This window comes from Harpia harpyja, chromosome 12 (genome assembly GCF_026419915.1).
Source record: "Harpia harpyja isolate bHarHar1 chromosome 12, bHarHar1 primary haplotype, whole genome shotgun sequence".
Classification (NCBI taxonomy): domain Eukaryota; kingdom Metazoa; phylum Chordata; class Aves; order Accipitriformes; family Accipitridae; genus Harpia; species Harpia harpyja.
The window spans coordinates 33,190,416-33,206,413 of NC_068951.1; the positions used below are offsets into that span (position 1 = coordinate 33,190,416).

The 15,998-nt window shown below is 59.9% G+C and overlaps 2 protein-coding genes across 5 annotated transcripts; both read right to left on the reverse strand.

The window, feature by feature from the left end:
* Positions 1 to 371: 371 nt before the first annotated feature.
* LOC128149543 (mucin-4-like) lies at positions 372 to 8,211 on the reverse strand. Of its 4 annotated transcripts, none has more exons than XM_052804862.1 (11): positions 7,107 to 8,208; positions 5,627 to 5,766; positions 5,176 to 5,340; positions 4,735 to 4,890; positions 4,114 to 4,244; positions 3,166 to 3,254; positions 2,539 to 2,718; positions 1,947 to 2,099; positions 1,610 to 1,729; positions 1,268 to 1,309; positions 372 to 1,116 (listed from the first exon to the last, which is right to left on the reverse strand). In XM_052804862.1, the coding sequence occupies exons 1-11, from the start codon at positions 8,140 to 8,142 to the stop codon at positions 755 to 757; spliced, it is 2,574 nt and encodes an 857-aa protein (XP_052660822.1). In that variant the 5' UTR covers positions 8,143 to 8,208; the 3' UTR covers positions 372 to 754. The 4 variants fall into 4 exon arrangements, with proteins under 4 accessions (XP_052660822.1, XP_052660821.1, XP_052660824.1 ...); XM_052804861.1 differs by having other exon boundaries at positions 1,268 to 1,312; positions 7,107 to 8,207; XM_052804864.1 differs by having other exon boundaries at positions 998 to 1,124; positions 7,107 to 8,211.
* Positions 8,186 to 13,438, reverse strand: LOC128149663 (collagen alpha-1(I) chain-like). The gene is made up of 3 exons (XM_052805142.1): positions 13,253 to 13,438; positions 8,391 to 11,354; positions 8,186 to 8,280 (listed from the first exon to the last, which is right to left on the reverse strand). Exons 1-3 carry the CDS (start codon positions 13,311 to 13,313, stop codon positions 8,186 to 8,188), a joined length of 3,120 nt encoding a protein of 1,039 aa, XP_052661102.1. The 5' UTR covers positions 13,314 to 13,438.
* Positions 13,439 to 15,998: the final 2,560 nt, after the last annotated feature.

A 15,998-nucleotide genomic window follows, 5' to 3' on the forward strand; every position in this document is an offset into this window, starting at 1 on the left:
AGAGAAGATGGATGTAGCTGTCTTTGTTGCTCCAATCCCTCATTCCCCCGCAAAGCCACAAGTCTCCCCCACTGCTCTCCCCAGGCACCTCTCGCAGTGGCTCAGATCACACGGGTCGGGCTGTGGTCCCCACGAACACCCCACAGCCCTTCGCCCCTGCTGAGGCAAGATGCTGTGCCCAAAGAGGGTGCGTCAGACCCCGGCTCCAGCCCCGCTGCCCCAGAGCCCATCTCAGCCGCAGCCCAGACGCTCACATCCCCAGCACCAGCCCCAAGTGCAGCAGCATCCTGCAATGCTGCTGTCCCCAGCCTGTCCCCACCACCGCCTCCCACCCCGGTTCAGCAGAGGACATGGCTGCCGCAGAATTGGTGATGCTCAGACCCCTCAGAGGCTTTATGGAACAAATAAGATGTGAAAAGGAATTTTTTTTTTTTTTTTTAAAGAAAGGCAGATGCTCTCTTGTGCACAAAAAAATTATTATTCTCCCAATGTTTCTGATCATGGGGTTGAATTTTGCCCTCACATACCCAACAGAGGCATCAAGCAGACTCTGGCTTGATCCAGAGAATCACCCCTTCTCCTGGGCACGGGGCCTGGCGACCACCCAGGGAGGGATGGCTGGGGGACAGAAGTGGGGGACAAGACCGGACTGGCTCACAGGGTGAGCCTGGTGCACCACGGCACTCAGAGGCTCACCTGCAGTCAACCCACACAAGGTACAAAAACCCATTCCCCTGGTGCTGGGGGGCCAACCTCACCCTGCAGTGTGGAAGGCACAGAGGGGATGCAGGGAGGACAGGGGGTGGTGGACACGGTGGGGGGTACCTGCCCACCTCCCCACCAGCAAGGAGGTGCCCACAGGCACCTGTTCAGCTGCAACTGGGGAAGAGCAACTAAAGCAACTGACTCTTGGGACTGGTCTGGATGAGAAACATGAACTTGTGCCAGTGAAGGCAACTGCAGGCACTGGCCGAGTGAGCTGCCCTGTGTGGTGGGTAGGGGTGATGGGTGCTGGTGGGAGCAGGCGGACACAGGAGATGAGCAGGAGCAAAGGACTCGGAGGATCAGCCGTGGCCCAGACCATGCTGCAGGTGTGCAACCCCCCAGTTACTTGTCCTCTCCATCTGCAAAGAAGAAACGAGAATTGCCCGGCCACCTCCTCCCCGGGGGCCTGGGGCGAGCTGGGAGCCCCAGACGAGTTTCCACGTGGGGGGACAGGGACAAAGGGAAGTGTCCAGCAGAGAGGAGACCCCCCAATCCTGCTCACCTCTCTGCTCCTCTGAGTCGCTCTCTTGCTCCTCCGAGGAACCTGCTGGGGGTTGCAAGGAAGTCCTACATCAGCTTACACCGATGACCGCATTAGCTGTGGTCCTCCCCTCCCAGTGCTGTCACCGCCAGACTACACTGGTGGTTATGTGCTAAGGGAGGTGCCCCCCCGCAAACCCACACAGCCCAGGGCACAGCACAACCTGCATGTGGGCACTCCAAAACCCATCCCTCATCTGCCCGGGGCTCTTGCTGCCTTAACCACAGGGTGGCTGGGATGTTCCCCCCCCAGCTCTGGGCACCAAGACAGTATCACCGTGGTGCACACAGGCTGCAAACCCACCCATGCTGGGTGGCTGGTATCCATCACAGCCAATCTTCGGTCTCTTTTCACTGTAGCGGGCGCAGAGGTGGGCACTGCCCGCCTGGTTACAGCACCAGTCGTACAACTTCAGCTCCTGGTCTGGAGGCAAAAAGGAGAGTAAGGAGCTGAAGGGGAGACGAGAGGGAGATGAGCTAGCTCCAGGCAGGCAGGTCGCTCGCCTCGGCTTTTGGCAAGTCCATGCTCCCTCCGAGGGCAACAGCATGTCAGGAAACAGGTTGGCGCAGAGATTAAAATGATTTACAGGCTACAGCGATGCCAGCCTCAGCCAGGGGATGCCAGGGCTGGCTGTGCTTACCACGGTAAGGGGACGCCTGCCTGGAGGATCTCCAGTACCTCTCCTGCCGCCCCTCGATGAGCTGGCTCTGACTGTCGTACAGGCAGCGGACGCCGGCACCATGCTGGTTGGGGGATGCGGAGTGCAGCATGGAGACGCGGGCAGCCCACCAGCCTGCAACAGGGCAGCAGTGAGCCTCAGCGCAGCTCTCCCCGGGGCCAGCATCCCTACCTCAGGGCAAGGAGCGAGGCCGGGGCTGGCTCCTTGTTATCCATCACTCCCACCGCATCACCCACGGTGCTATGGGGTTTGGAGGGACTGACGGAGACCATTCAGGTGGTCCCCCAGGGTGAGACCCCGGTGCTGGGGAGGGTCCATCCCCACTGTCCCCATGCAGCTTAGACCAGCTCTGACCAGTCTAACAAGACAGGGACAGGTCAGTCCTTGTTCCTCCTCATTTTCACTGTTTCTGCAGGGAAGGGCAGCCCCCCCCCTCATTTTCCTTGGGGTCGCCTGCCCACCCGGCCAGAAGGGACCCCAGCCACCCTTGCAGGGGAGGTGGGGAGGGAAATCTTGGGGACGAGGAGGGTGGGGAAGCGGCATGTCCACTTGCCTCCGCGGCTGCTCTTGAAGCGCGGGTCCTGCTGCCCTTGCTGCAGGGAGCATGGGCAGGCAGGCAAGCCCTGGCTCCACACCCGTGGCTCCTGCTGCTGCCCCGTCCACGCCAGGCACTTCAGCCGGTAGTTGACTCTCACGCGGCTCTCCAGCTTGTAAATCCACAGCCCACGGAGGTCTGAGTGGGGAGAGAAACCACGAGCTCTCACCTCTGGCCAAGGGGACCGCTGGGGCAGTTTTGGCTTGAGGCGAGAGCCAAGTGTTGCTGATGCTGGAAGGTAAGCCCGTGTTGACCCCCAGCCATGGGACCCCATGCTTAACAGCCACCCAACAGCAGGGAAACAGGGGGAGAGGCTCTTGCCAAAGAAGGAAGCCTTGGGACAGAGCCATTGCAACAAAAAGGGTCCATGCATACATCAAGGACATTTCAGCCTCAGGGCATAGCTGGTACCCAGGGGAAGCATTTTATGTGCCTGTGGGGAAAGCTTGGCCTTGGTGAACTCAGTGAGAACCTCACCACAGTGGCAAGCTGGATTTCATCCCCTGGGAACGTCCCCCTCCCCACACAGCCCTTCCCCAACCCCCTGAGGGGCTGTGTGAACCCACCCTGGCTGTGTGGCACTACCTGTGCTGTATCCCCTGAACTGATCAGGGCGATATTTAGCAGCTGGAGGTCTCTGAGTCAGGTCATCATTGCGATAAAAGCCATCCCCACTATGTGCAAAGAAAGGGAAAAAATCAGGGGTTGCTCTTCCCAGGTGGGGTTATCCCAGCCCCAGCCTGCCCTTTAGCCGCCCTGATCTTGAGCCAGCGGGACCCCACAGCACCCAAATCGCAGCTCTGGGGACAGGAGGGCAAAGGCACCAGCTCCCTCAGCCTGCTGCCTCCTCTCTACAGGGTGCAGTTTGTTCTGGGTGCTGCAAATGCTCCTGCTGCATCATGGGGTGAACACGCAGACATCTTGAGACCCCTGCAAGCAGCTTCCATTGTTTCCAGCATCTTGCAGTGCAATACGGAGCGGAAACCTATAAGCAGTCATGCACAGGCAAGCACACACGCACATAGACACATGCCTGTGCCGCCCGCACTTTCAGTCCCAGCCACCTTTTTCTTACCCAGCTGCAGCAAGCAGCTAATAAGCAAACCCTAGAGACGGCGTGCACAGGGTGAGACGTAATGCGAGGAGGCAGGAAGCAACCGCTCCAGCCAAGTGGCGGAAATCCCTTCCCTCAACTGGTGCAAAGTTCAGCAAACATCCCCTGTTCCCCACTCCTTCCTCCCAAACCACCAGGATGCTGTGGGCCCAGGACCCCAGAGGGATGTGTGGATCTTACAGCAAGTACAGCTCAGCAGGTCGGCGTGCTGCAGCATGATCCAGCCACTAATGGGGCAAATTTGCTTGTGAGACCCCCATATCTTAGTCTATATGGGTGTGCAGACCCCATCTGGGCTGTCCTCATCCTTGCAGGGCACTTCATGGGACATGGGGGAAAGATTAAACCAGCTGGAGCTGGGGGTGGAATGCAGCCCTGTGCTCGGAGGAGGCAGGGGCTGGGTGCCAAGCCTGCTGTACCTGGTGTAGCCGATGAGCACGTTGGTGGTAGCGAGTCTGGTGTAATCCCACTGCATGCCTCCCTCCTGGTACAGCATCAGGACGTAAGACCTGAAGCCATCGGTGGTCAGGACAGCCTGGTACGTGATCGTCTGGGGAGAAGCATTGCAGACAGGTAAGAAAGCGAGCAAAGCTGCTGGGTTTAAAATTAGGGGTGTGGGTCAGCGCTCGCTGGGGGACAGCAGAGCTAAGGTCCTGATGTGCAAGGCAAACGCAGCCTGGGCTGGTCTCATTTTGCATGGAAAATGTGATGGTTTTACTTTGATGCTGTTCCATGAGAAGCCTCAAATTAACCCAATTTTATGCTCCTGAAGAGCAGTGCTTCTGGTGCACAATAAAGGCCCACCACATTAAAGGGAAAGATTTTATGGAGCAGGGAGAGTTCAACTAAAGATGTCCTCCAAAAAACCTGAAAACCTACAAAAACATGGGCACAGCCTAGTTCTTTTTGGCAAAAGTCTTCAAGACTGACCTTTTTCACAAAACTGGTTATTATTTCCAAGCACAAACAAGGTGATCCCCCATGGGTCTTGGCTTTTTTCTGACAACTCAACAAGTCCTTGAGCTCCATCAGCCCCTTACCCTCCGAGTGTCAGTCCGTGCTGCGTAGGCAGGTGCCTTCTCCCAGGTGATCTTCAGGGTCCAGGCTGCGGAGTAGGAGGACCTCAGGTACCGCCGAACCTTCGCTTCCACGTCACGCACGAATGGAGGCTTGGCCGTGTTAAGGGTGAGGAACTCCTGCGGGTTGGGTACAGCCACATCTGCGTTAGCTCCCCAGAAGGCAAAGACGGGTCTAGATTGGTGTCATGCATGGAGCACTGTAGCTAGGTGTCTGGATGAGATTTGGGTGGCTCAAGAGGTGACACACACAGGACCAGCAGCTCTTAGATTTTGCCCAGAAAAGGGAAACAGTGCTTATGGGCTCCATCAAGGACACATCTCAGGGGGTCTCCACAGAACAGGTGATGAGTTTATCAACAAAAGGTGTTTCATGCAACCATGCACCCAGGTGGCTTCACTCACCTGGTAAAAGGTGGTGCCAACACCTCTGGAGAAGTCGGCGTTGTCCCAAAACACGGCGATCATGGGAACCTCCTCGTGGCCATTGAAGCCGCTGGGAGGAGGGTTGGGGGACGTGAAGATGCTGTTGTCTGAGGCTGGGAAAATGATTTGTCCATTGTCTGTAAACTGAGCAGAGGGATGCCTCCATCAGGTGAGGACAGGACCGGTGGGATCCCCCAACACAGGAGTGGCAGCCCTCCCACTTCCAAGCCCACTTTGAGCAACACCCAAGGAAGGTCGCCACCGGCCACCGCCAAAATAGCCACAAAGTCATCTCCTGCTGCAAACAGACCCTGGCAGCATCCCAATTGATTCGCCCCTGCAAGGGTCCCATCCCAGGCACCTGGTGCCTCCCCCAGGTTTTGGGGGACGGCCGCTTGCCCGACAGCAAGTCAAGCCAAGGGAGACTCACGTAGAGAGAGTTACGCAAGGTTTTTCCAAATGGGAATCCAGTCTCAGGCTTGAAAAGCGGAGAATTAAAATCCACCCTCCTTTCCACATACTGCCGATCATTTTCCCTCGCTCCATACCCGTAGAGGGGCACAGCTGCAACTGGAAAAGAAAACAAAAAAAACCAATCCCAAAACACACTTACAGCAAAGCCTTTGGTCTGTGCCAAAACTCAAAGGACAGAAATGGTTTTGCTTCTAAAGGGACACAGCCTGAGCAGTAGGAGTATTGGGGGACACTGCCAATAGCCACCTGGGACACCCTGCATGTCACCGTCCCTTGCAGGAGCTTGCTCCCACCCCTTTCACTGCCTTACACATACACAGCTGCCCTAAACCTGCTGTGATGGCATTTGTGGTCACTGTCCCCTCCTGCTCTAGCCCCGTTGGGGCACCACACTGAAGGACTGCCATTAGGAAAAGAAAAACATTGTACAGGACTGTGGTAGGGGGACAGCAGGGAATTAAACACCCACAGCTCTTTCTAGAGATGTTTACAGCCTCCAGCTCTCAATTTATGTCTGTTAAATAAAAAAAGCATTTGGAGGGGATGGGTTTTCCAGCTGATGGGACCATACTCAAAGGCAGGCTCAGCCTGCCAAAAATGCAAGCTCACGTGAAGGAGCTCCTCCTGGTGCATCTCCTCCAGGGGTCCTGGCCCTAAATAGCCCCCTCGGTCTTTGGGCACCGAATGTGCCCCAGGATGGTCCATCAGGAGGCCAGACATGGTCCTCCCGCCTGGGCTGCTCTGCAAGCATCACGTACCTGCGGGGCCGGGCAGTGGGGTCGGGGCGGCCGCCGGCCCTTCTGGCAGAACTGGAAACATGGGGGACGATGCGCGGGAGGTGACAGTGGCTGCTCCTGGCCCGGGGAGCTCCTCCCGGGCCCTGGGGAGGGGGGCTGGCGGGGCTGGACTGGCAGTGGCTGGGCTGCAGGACATGACTGGGCGTGCTGTGGCTGGGGACCCCCCCCGGGCTCCCCCCTGGCCTGGGAGGGCTGCAGGGAGGCTCGACCCACTGGCAGCAGGGGCTCTGTTTGCCAGGCTGGTGGTCAGCCCACCGCCCAAGAACGGCTGCAGGGCAGCAGGTGACGAGCCACCGGCAGGTCCTGGCCCCGGGGTCTTTGATCCGGGGCTGCCAGCAGCGAACCCAGTGGAAGGCAGGCCAGGGACCCCTGGGCTCCCCCCCAGTGGGGAGCGAGTGGGGGTCTCCACACCTGCCCTGGCTCCAGTCGCGCTGGGAAGGAGCCGAGCCATGTCCCCTCGCCTTGCCATTGCTCCGGGGAGCATGGCACTCACTTTGTCAGTCACGGGGCTATCAGCATCCCTGGAGGGGGCTCCAGGGCTTCCCAGCTGGTGGGGAGGCAGGAGCAGGGCAGGTCCCCATGGCGTGGCAGCCCCCAGCTCTCCCATTCCCCCTGCAGAGGACCCTGCTATCGACTCACGTGCCGAAAGCGGAGTGGAAAGCCCAGGGCTGGCAGACACCCCCATTGCAGCGTTTTGTCTCTGTGGAGCAGAAGGCAGTGCCAGGGCAGTGTTGGGGGATGCAAGGGCACGGGGGGATGCTTCTCCCAAAGGTCCAGGCATCCCTGAGGCCACCTCATCTTCAAGAGACCACATCTGAGCACCTCCAGCATCTCCTGCCAGCCCACCCTGTGCCCCTGGCACCAGGGCTCTGCTCCCACTCTGGATGCCAGGGGCAGGGCGGGGGTCCCCGCTGGGTGCCAGCCCTGAGCTCAGCCCGTGCCCGGGAAGAAGCAGAGAAGCAGCCAGCGAGGCAGCCATGCTGTCAGAGATGCCAATGCTGTCTGGAGCCACGGGGTCCAGGGGCTGCCTTTCCCGGGGGGAGGTGAGGGCAGACGGGGCCAGCGCTCCCGACGCGATCTGTATGATGGCTCCCGTGCCCTCTCCCAGGCTGGCACCAAGGGAAGCTCCCCTGTTCACCAAGGCTCCTCCAGGCAGCTCCACCACATTGACTTGGCTCAGTTTTGCATCAGAAAGTCCAAGATTGGCACCACTCTGGATGCTGGGGGCAGACACAGTGGGTTCCTCAGGGCCAGCAGGCTCCAAGCCTGTGCTCAAGCTACTGCCAGCTGCACCAGCTCCTTGAAGGCTTGCTCTGTTAGCAGTCTTGCCAGCTGTCCCAGGTGATGAAGACCCCTCCGTAGATGGGGAAGCAGATGTAGTCTGCAGAACAGCTCCCATTTGTCCATCACGGGCTCCTGAACCAACTGGTCCCTCTCTGGCAGTGGTCTGGGACTGCTCTGGGGACCCCCTACCACCAGGTGCTTCACCTGTCCCTTCTCCTGCAGCAGGAGGGATGCCAGGCCCAGCACCCAGGGAAGGCTGCAGAGCTCCAGGAGCACCACCTGCTCCTCCAAGGGCAGTCGGGCTGGCTGGATCTGAAATGGAGGGTGCTGCAACCACACCACTGGGAGAGGCAGGACCGGACGAGGAACCTCCACCAGGCTGTTGATCCATCCCAGATGCCACCACGCTGCCTGCAGTGGAGCTAAGGGATGGCTCAAAACTGGTCCCACTGCCTGCTCCTCCCAGCACTGGCTCCGCTGTTCCAGCTCCGTGCCCCTCTGCTGCTGGAAGCCCCAGGTTTGTGCCAAGCTGGACCCCAAGGGCAGGTGATGGGGGTCCTGCTGGTCCATAAGTTGCTGAGCTGGAAACATCCCATGCCGAAGTCAAGCCGGTGCCTGGTCCGTTGGCTCCAGGCAGACCTGCTCCCTGGGGACCACCAGCTGCCGTCCCCCACGGCTGTGACCCCCCGAAGGACGGCAACATGGGTGCTTCTTGAGCAGCACCAGGGTTGAGGCTTGCTGCTGTCTCTGCCCCAGACATGGGGCCGGCCACAGCCCCAGGAGTGCTGGTGGATTCACCGGGCAGGTCCCCTGGTCCTTCTGCCCCTGAGAGACCGGGCTCCAGCCCAGCACTGCTGGGAGGTGCGGGACCAGGTGGGGACACTTGTCCCAGTGCTGGCGCTACTCCTGTTCCTGCTCCGTCCCCGGGAGCTGATGGAGGGGACAGGTCAGCATTCACCAAAGCCCCTGTTTCTCCTGCTGGCAGCTCTCCGTTGTTAGCAGCTTCCTGCTGAGTGCTGAATTCTGAAGGACTTGCCTGCATGTAGGGACTTTCACTCGCTGGGTTTCCTGCCTGTTCCACATCCCCTGCACTCTCAGCCCCCTGCACCAGAGTAAGCGCTGGGCCAGTTTCACTGTCTGGAGAGGCCAGGGACAAGCTGTCAGGGCCAGGGGTTGCAGCTGGCATGGGTCCTGCTCCATCACCCTCTGAAATGGAGGGTGCCACCACCACATCACTGGGAGAGGCAGGACCGGACGAGGAACCTCCACCAGGCGGTTGATCCATCCCAGATGCCATCACGCTGCCTGCAGTGGAGCTAAGGGATGGCTCAAAACTGGTCCCACTGCCTGCTCCTCCCAGCACCGGCTCCGCTGTTCCAGCTCCGTGCCCCTCTGCTGCTGGAAGCCCCAGGTTTGTGCCAAGCTGGACCCCAAGGGCAGGTGATGGGGGTCCTGCTGGTCCATAAGTTGCTGAGCTGGAAACATCCCATGCCGAAGTCAAGCCGGTGCCTGGTCCGTTGGCTCCAGGCAGACCTGCTCCCTGGGGACCACCAGCTGCCGTCCCCCACGGCTGTGATGCCCCGAAGGATGGCAACATGGGTGCTTCTTGAGCAGCACCAGGGTTGAGGCTTGCTGCTGTCTCTGCCCCAGACATGGGGCCGGCCACAGCCCCAGGAGTGCTGGTGGATTCACCGGGCAGGTCCCCTGGTCCTTCTGCCCCTGAGAGACCGGGCTCCAGCCCAGCACTACTGGGAGGTGCGGGACCAGGTGGGGACACTTGTCCCAGTGCTGGCGCTACTCCTGTTCCTGCTCCATCCCCGGGAGCTGATGGAGGGGACAGGTCAGCATTTGCCAAAGCTCCTGTTGCTCCTACCGGCAGCAATCCAGCGTTAGCGGGATCCTGCTGAGTGCTGAAGTCTGAAGGACTCATGTCACTCTGGGTATCTGCAGAGGGACTGCCATCCCCTGGACCTCCTGCCTGTGCCATGCCCCCTGCACCCTCACCCTGGACCCCAGCAGTGGGCCATGCAAGTCCATCAGGTACAAAAGATGCTGGGATGGGGGCATCTGAAGCTGAACTCAAGCCAGTACCAGGTCCATCGGCTCCCTGGGGAGCACCAGCTGCCATCCCCCATGGCTGTGACCCCCCAAGAGATGGAGACACGGGTGCTCCTGGGGCAGCAGCGAGGTTGGGGCTTGCTGGTATCTCTGCCCCATCATCAGGCGCAGGCAGGGTGCTGGCCCCAGTCACTGGGGGTGGGTAAGCAGCCCCGGGAGCGCTGGGGATGTCCGTGGGAGATGGCAGAGCAGCAGAAAGCAGCAGTGGCTGTTCTCCAGTGGGGGTCTGCCATGGGGCAGGCTGCAGGGATGGTTTGGCCAGTCCCACAGCCCCCACGTCCCCTGTGGGCAGTGCAGTGTCCAGGAGTGGGGGATTCATGTCACTCTGTGTATCAGTGGGAACCAGCGGTGTGGTGGCTGTGTCCCCTGTCACCTTGGGTGCCATGGGTGCCTCGCTGGCTGCAGGTGACAGGGCTGAACCAGGAGCCTCTGATAACACCCCAGGAGCTCTCTGCCCATCCCCATCCCCACCACCGGCCGGTGGCAGCAAAGTGGCTGGGCTCAGCACTGCTTGGCCATGGAGGAGGGAGGGCTCCCCTGGGTTTCCCACTGTTCCTGACACTGTTGGGCTCTCCGGAGGCAGACTGGACGAGCCAACCGTGCTGAATTCACCATTTACTGCATCTCCTGTGTCTCCACGCACCAAAGCCGAGGGACTTTCCTCGACAGCGGGGGCCTTTTCTCCCACTGGCTCTGGGGTGATGCCCATGGCCCTGCTCACCGTCCCATCCTGCTGGGTTGTAAGCAGCCCCCCGGGGCTGGGGCTTGAGGAGTTGGCACTGGCTTCGCTTTGGGTATCCACAGGCAGGGTTATGCCTTCCTCAACTGCTCCTGTGGCTGTGGTCAGCCCTTGGCTCGGCAGCACAGTGACACCAGCACCCATGGGGCTGCCAGCAGTTGGCTGTGCCCCCCAGGCAGCTGCCAGCGGAGGGGTGGTGGGGAGGGACACAGCGCTGGCGGTGGGGTCTAGATCTGCTCCTTCTCTGGTCACAGCCGCGAGGATGTCCTCCTTCACATCTGCAAAGAGAGGGGTGGTCCCCAGGGGGGCATCGGGAGCGGTCCCCAGGGGGGCATCGGGAGCAGCCCCCATTACATCAAGCTCTGCTTCTGGGGTGACAGCGGGGTGCTGTGCAGAGATGGCGGCAGTGGTTGTGGCTGCAGTGGGAGCAGCCGAACCCCTCTCAATATCCTGAGATGTGTTAAGAGGCTTGGTCACATTCGTCAAAGCTGGTACTGTAGACCCATAGTCGCTCGCCGCTGTCACCGAAGCATCCGGCTCAGGCCCGGGAGGGGAGGACGGGCTCGACAGATTCTCCACGAGGATGCTATCGGCTATCTCAGCATTGGCTGCCACAGTGTTTGTCTCCGCAGTGCCCATCACCAGGTCATGGGGCCCCTCGCTCTCCACCATGGTGGGAGAAGATGTTCCCACAGCAAACAGCCCCTCGGTGGTGACAGGGATGGTGGCGGCAGCAGCCCCAAGCCCTGCAGAGAAGCACAAAGCAGAGCGTTATGCCAGGTGCCAGAGCCGGCAGCCTGCCAGGCTCAGCTGCGCGTCTCCTCCGGTTGAGCGTCAGGAAGCTCCCGCCCCTTCTTAAACCCTACTGCCTCATCCCACGGCCTTACAAGCTCTGATTTAAGACCCAAGAAGTGCAGCCAGGGCTGCCTTAGGCACAGCACTGCACAGCACCTTTTCATCCCCAGCATGAGCAGCCACCAGCTGAGACAGGACACAACTCATCACAGGTCACGGAGACATGCTGGTGCAAGCATGGAGGCAAAGGCAGCCGCTGCAACCCAGCCCAGTTATGCTGGGGGTGGTATCGCCTGGCCACTGGGAAGAGCTGGGGCTCAGTAAGTCTAGTGCATAGCCCCAGGGGTGTCTGTGGAGCTCTGCTGCCCAAGGACAGCCCTCAGCCCTTTTTGCCTTGCTTCAGGGGCAGCCCTGAGCGAAGTCACTTCTGCAGAGCCTGGGGGCTTCTTGTCTTTTTCAACCTTTCAGGTGTCTGAGGGACATTTAAATACACTTTACCCAAAGCCCTTTGGCAAATAGGACAGCCAGGGCTTAGTGAAACATTCCCCAACTGTAAATGGCTTCTGACCTGCCGCAGTTTAAGTTAGGTTCATTAAATCTCTCCCAGGGTGGGAGCCTGCCTGCTCCGGCCCCTGTCCCAATTGCCCCTAGCTGGGTGCAGGCACCAGGGGTTCCCTGCCCGTGGAGCAAATATTCACGAGCTCCCAGAACCAAGCCCTGCTTACAGCTCCCTCTTCCTGCTGCCAAAATCCTGCCCCACATCCAGGACCTTCGCTGAAAGGAGGAGGAGACACCACCCCACATCCCAGGCATTTCTCCCAGCACTCACTGGCACCCATGGGTGACGTTTCTCCCAGTCCTATTTTTAGGACAGGGGGTATCTGGGGAGACCAAGCTGCCGCCGTTGGCTCCAGGAGGAGCCCGGCAGATCTGCTGATGCTTGGCTTCAGGTGGCTGCAATTAGGGGAGACGAAGGGCACCCCGAGGGCAAGACCCAGCAGGATTTTGCCACAGCCCGACAGCCCAAGCCTGTTCCCCATCCCAGTGCTCCGGTTCCTCAGGTTCCCCCTGCCAGGCAGCCAGATCCCCCTGCAGAGGAGGTGCCTCCAACCTCACCGCCGGCTCGGCTCATTAGCTTGCGGATAACTTGTGCCAGAGTCATTAATCAACATTATCTCCTATGCCAGACCAGTCCTCAAGGGGTCCATCCTCCTCCAGCCCCCGTTCCCCCTCCCAGCAGGCTGCTTCCTCACCATCTTCCCTGGCTGAAATAAGCTCTTTGCACCAATCCCCAACCCCCAGCCAGAGGAGCTCAGCCGCTTCCCTCCCCATCTCAGGGAAAACAGTGCATCAGTCAAATCCCCCCCAGGTTAGTTTGGCACACTCCATCCCAGTAAAACTGTGTTTTATCTTAATTCTTCCATGCGGAGCAGGAAACACCATCTACCCCACACAGTCCGTTCATGGGAAGCTTGTGCAAGAGAGGCCTCAGCATGAAGCACCGGCGTTTGCTCTTCCCTGGGAAGTGGGAGGGGTGGGAGCATCCCTAGAGCCCCGCTCTGCCAGCTGGCTTCCCTTGGCTCCCTTGCTGGAGGGGTACACGGCTGCACACAGGCTCCTGGGCTGGGGTCTCACCTCTCACATGGGTCCATGCCTGCAACCAGCCCCTCAGGGTGATGCCTGCCCTGTAAAACACTTTTCTAGCTCTTTGGCTGCAATGGATTGCAAGGACTGGTCATAAGAGGAGTTTCCAGTGCAGCCAGGAGGGAAAAGCATCTCACAAGCATTCCTGCAGTGCCCTGCAAGGGCTCAGGTAGCACGTGTGCTAGCAGAAAAATACAGGACGTACCATGCAGAATCCATATGCAGCATCCCATGAAGGTGGAAAGCGTCCATTCCCTGGTCCCCATGCCTCAGGCCTCCACACAGGCAGAGCAACGGGAAGCCCAAAGCGAGGCGAGAGCGGTGAGGAGCAGCTCCGTCCGTCCCTCCCTCTCCTGCAGAGCTGGAGTCCCGCAGGTGCAATCCTGCTGCTGCTCCCTCCTATTTATAGGGATGGCAGAAGGAGGCAGGTTACAGCTGCCGTCCCCTCCCGCCCCCAGTCCTTTCCCTCCCATGTCCCTGTCACCATTCCCTTCCTGCTGAGCCCTCCCCTTCCCAAGGGCTGGATGCCCTCTTCAGCTGGGCATGGGTTGGGGGTTACCCAAAGACCACCTTGCAGGGACCCAGTCCCCCCAGGGACCTGGGCACAGCCCAGTGCAGCTCCCTGGGCCACTAGCACCAGCTGGCAAAGCTGAGCCCGGAGCAGTGCGTGGCACTGCCAACAGTAGCATGTCAGCGACCCCACAGATCCCACAGGACTTGCTGCCCACAGCAGCCTCCTCGTGGTCCCCATGGGACCTGCTCCCCACGGCAGCCACCCCACAGACCCCACAGGACCTGCTCCCATGCAGAGGAGGGGGCCACAGAGCAGCGGGTGGTGGTGACAGAGCAATGCCAGCTGGTGCCACCATGCTTATGAGGGCACCAAAATCAGCACTGAGCTGCGTCTCAGCCCAGGGCAAGGCAAGATGCAAGTCCCCACTTGGCTCAAGGCTTCCCTGGGAGCAGAGGCAGGTTATAAAGCAGGGAGAGGTATAGCTGGGGGCAGGCCCTGGGGTGTCAGCCAAGCCCCCCAGTGCTCAGCTGCAAGTGGGAGCACTGGGGATCCCTGTCCAGAGCCCCAGCATGCCCCAGCAGATTTTTAAACCTGCACCTCAGTATGGGCACAGCAGCGCCGGGGTGCTGGAAGGGGGTGAACAGGCCAGGGACACTCCTCTGCAAGGTGGGACCAGCTTCCTTAGAGGCTGGGACAGTAAAAGGCACAGCCCCAGACCCCCCCACCTGCTACAGGGGGTCCCCTGGGTCACTTCACCCCTATGTCTCCCTTTCTCCCCTTTCCCTGGAGCAGCAATTCCCGCTCCCCCTGGTTGAAAACTGCTGCCAGCTCCTCCATGAATAGCATTATGCAAACCCCCACCACTACATGGTTTTGTAATCAATTAAACGCTTCTTAACCAGAAATGCCCTCAGGCAACTCCTGCAAAGTGTTATTAGCGGTGTTAGGCAGTACACAGTGTCCCACCAGAGCCGGCCTCCATCGGGCAGGCGGCAGCGGCAGGGCACGCCGAGCGACACCGCAACCCACCGGGTGGGCAGCGTCGACAGGGGGAATGCCAGGGGAGGCCAAGTCACAGCCGATGAAACCCCATCCTGTAAACCCACGCATTACCCCTGGCAGCGGGAACAGGGCACAGACCGTAAATCAGGAGAGAGCACCGCTCGCCCGGAACGAACGCCTGCCCACCGAAAATGCCAGCACGGGGAGGGAGGAAGGTGCGTTGGGGGCCCGTGCAACCAGCATTGCAGATGACGGGGTGACCGCCCAGCCAGTGACCACCCGAGCAGCTGCCACACCTGGGCCGATGGAGGATTAGAGGGATGCAAACCCACTGTGGGAGAGTCATTCCTGTCTGTGCTGACGATGCCATATCACTTTGGAGAGCCACCCCGACGGGGAATATGTGCTGACGCTGGAGAGAGTTGCTCCAGCTGGTGTTTGAGGTGCAAAACGTGGTGGGAACCACAGGGGTTGTTGCAAACATGCTGCTCAGCATAGGGGAAAATAACTCAGCTGAAGCAAAGTGCATCCAGCCCACCTCATCCTCAGCCTGCCTGCAAGCTACTGCCCGTGGTGCGCTGGGACCGGCACTGTCTGGAGACCCTCGTGCCTGTGCCTCCTGCCCATGCTGTCCCCAAAAAGCCCCATCTCCCCGCTCCTCCAGCAGAGTCTCGGGGGTGACAAACCGAGCTCATCCCTCTGCTCTGGCATTGGCACACCCTCCCAGGAAAGCCTGTAGCCACCATGGGTCATCCCTCATCTTGAAGATGGTGCCCTGTTCCCACCCTGGGAAGGGGCTTTTCATTGATCCTTCTGCTACACCTGAAACCAAGGTCTCAGCAAGCTGCCGGCTCCTGCAAGGATAACTGTCATCTGCAGTTATCAAGGACCAAAGCATTATATAGGCACCAGAGCCCCTCAGGAACCCCAAGCTTGGGGGCAATGCCATGAATCCCAGCACCCGGGGACTCTGCACCATCCGGCACGGTACAGCATGGCCCAGCACAGCCCAGCATGGTGCCTTATCAGCCTTCCTGGAATTAATGGGCTGGTTGTTCCAGCCCTGCGGAGATCCCAGCATCTCCTACCAGCACTGCTCTGGCCTCCTGGCAAGGGCATTTGGAGAGGGCTCAGTGGTGGCAGGGGGGGGAAACAGGTTATCCATCAACCCTGCAGGTTCTGGATGACTTGGCAAGCCAGGTGTGTTGCAACACAGGCTATAGCCACCCGTGGGGGTGAAGGGGAGGGGGACATTGGAACGGACACCTGAGCCACAAAGGACCCAAGACACACACTCTGTGATGCTGCTGGGCCCTCCAAAGGTGACAGTCCTGCTGGGCGCAGGGTCTGCTCCTTTGGACAATGCTGATAGATGGGAGCGGGTTATGGCGAAGAGGCTGAGAAATGATTTACAGGCTGGGAAAGCAGCAGGACC

Bases quoted from the DNA above. Each gene is read 5' to 3' on its own strand.
- LOC128149663 (XM_052805142.1), bottom strand. From the start codon at position 13,313: ATGGGGACCAGGGAATGGACGCTTTCCACCTTCATGGGATGCTGCATA. The intron at 11,355-13,252 runs GTACGTCCTGTA...GCTTCTCTGCAG, and splicing joins CTGCATATGGATTCTGCATG to GGCTTGGGGCTGCTGCCGCC. The intron at 8,281-8,390 runs GTCTGCCTGGAG...CTTGGGGTCCAG, and splicing joins TGGTGGTCCCCAGGGAGCAG to CTTGGCACAAACCTGGGGCT.
- LOC128149543 (XM_052804861.1), bottom strand. From the start codon at position 8,142: ATGGATCAACAGCCTGGTGGAGGTTCCTCGTCCGGTCCTGCCTCTCCC. The intron at 2,719-3,165 runs GTAGTGCCACAC...CTCCCCACTCAG, and splicing joins GTTCAGGGGATACAGCACAG to ACCTCCGTGGGCTGTGGATT. The intron at 1,313-1,609 runs GTGGGTTTGCAG...TGCAACCCCCAG, and splicing joins ATACCAGCCACCCAGCATGG to CAGGTTCCTCGGAGGAGCAA.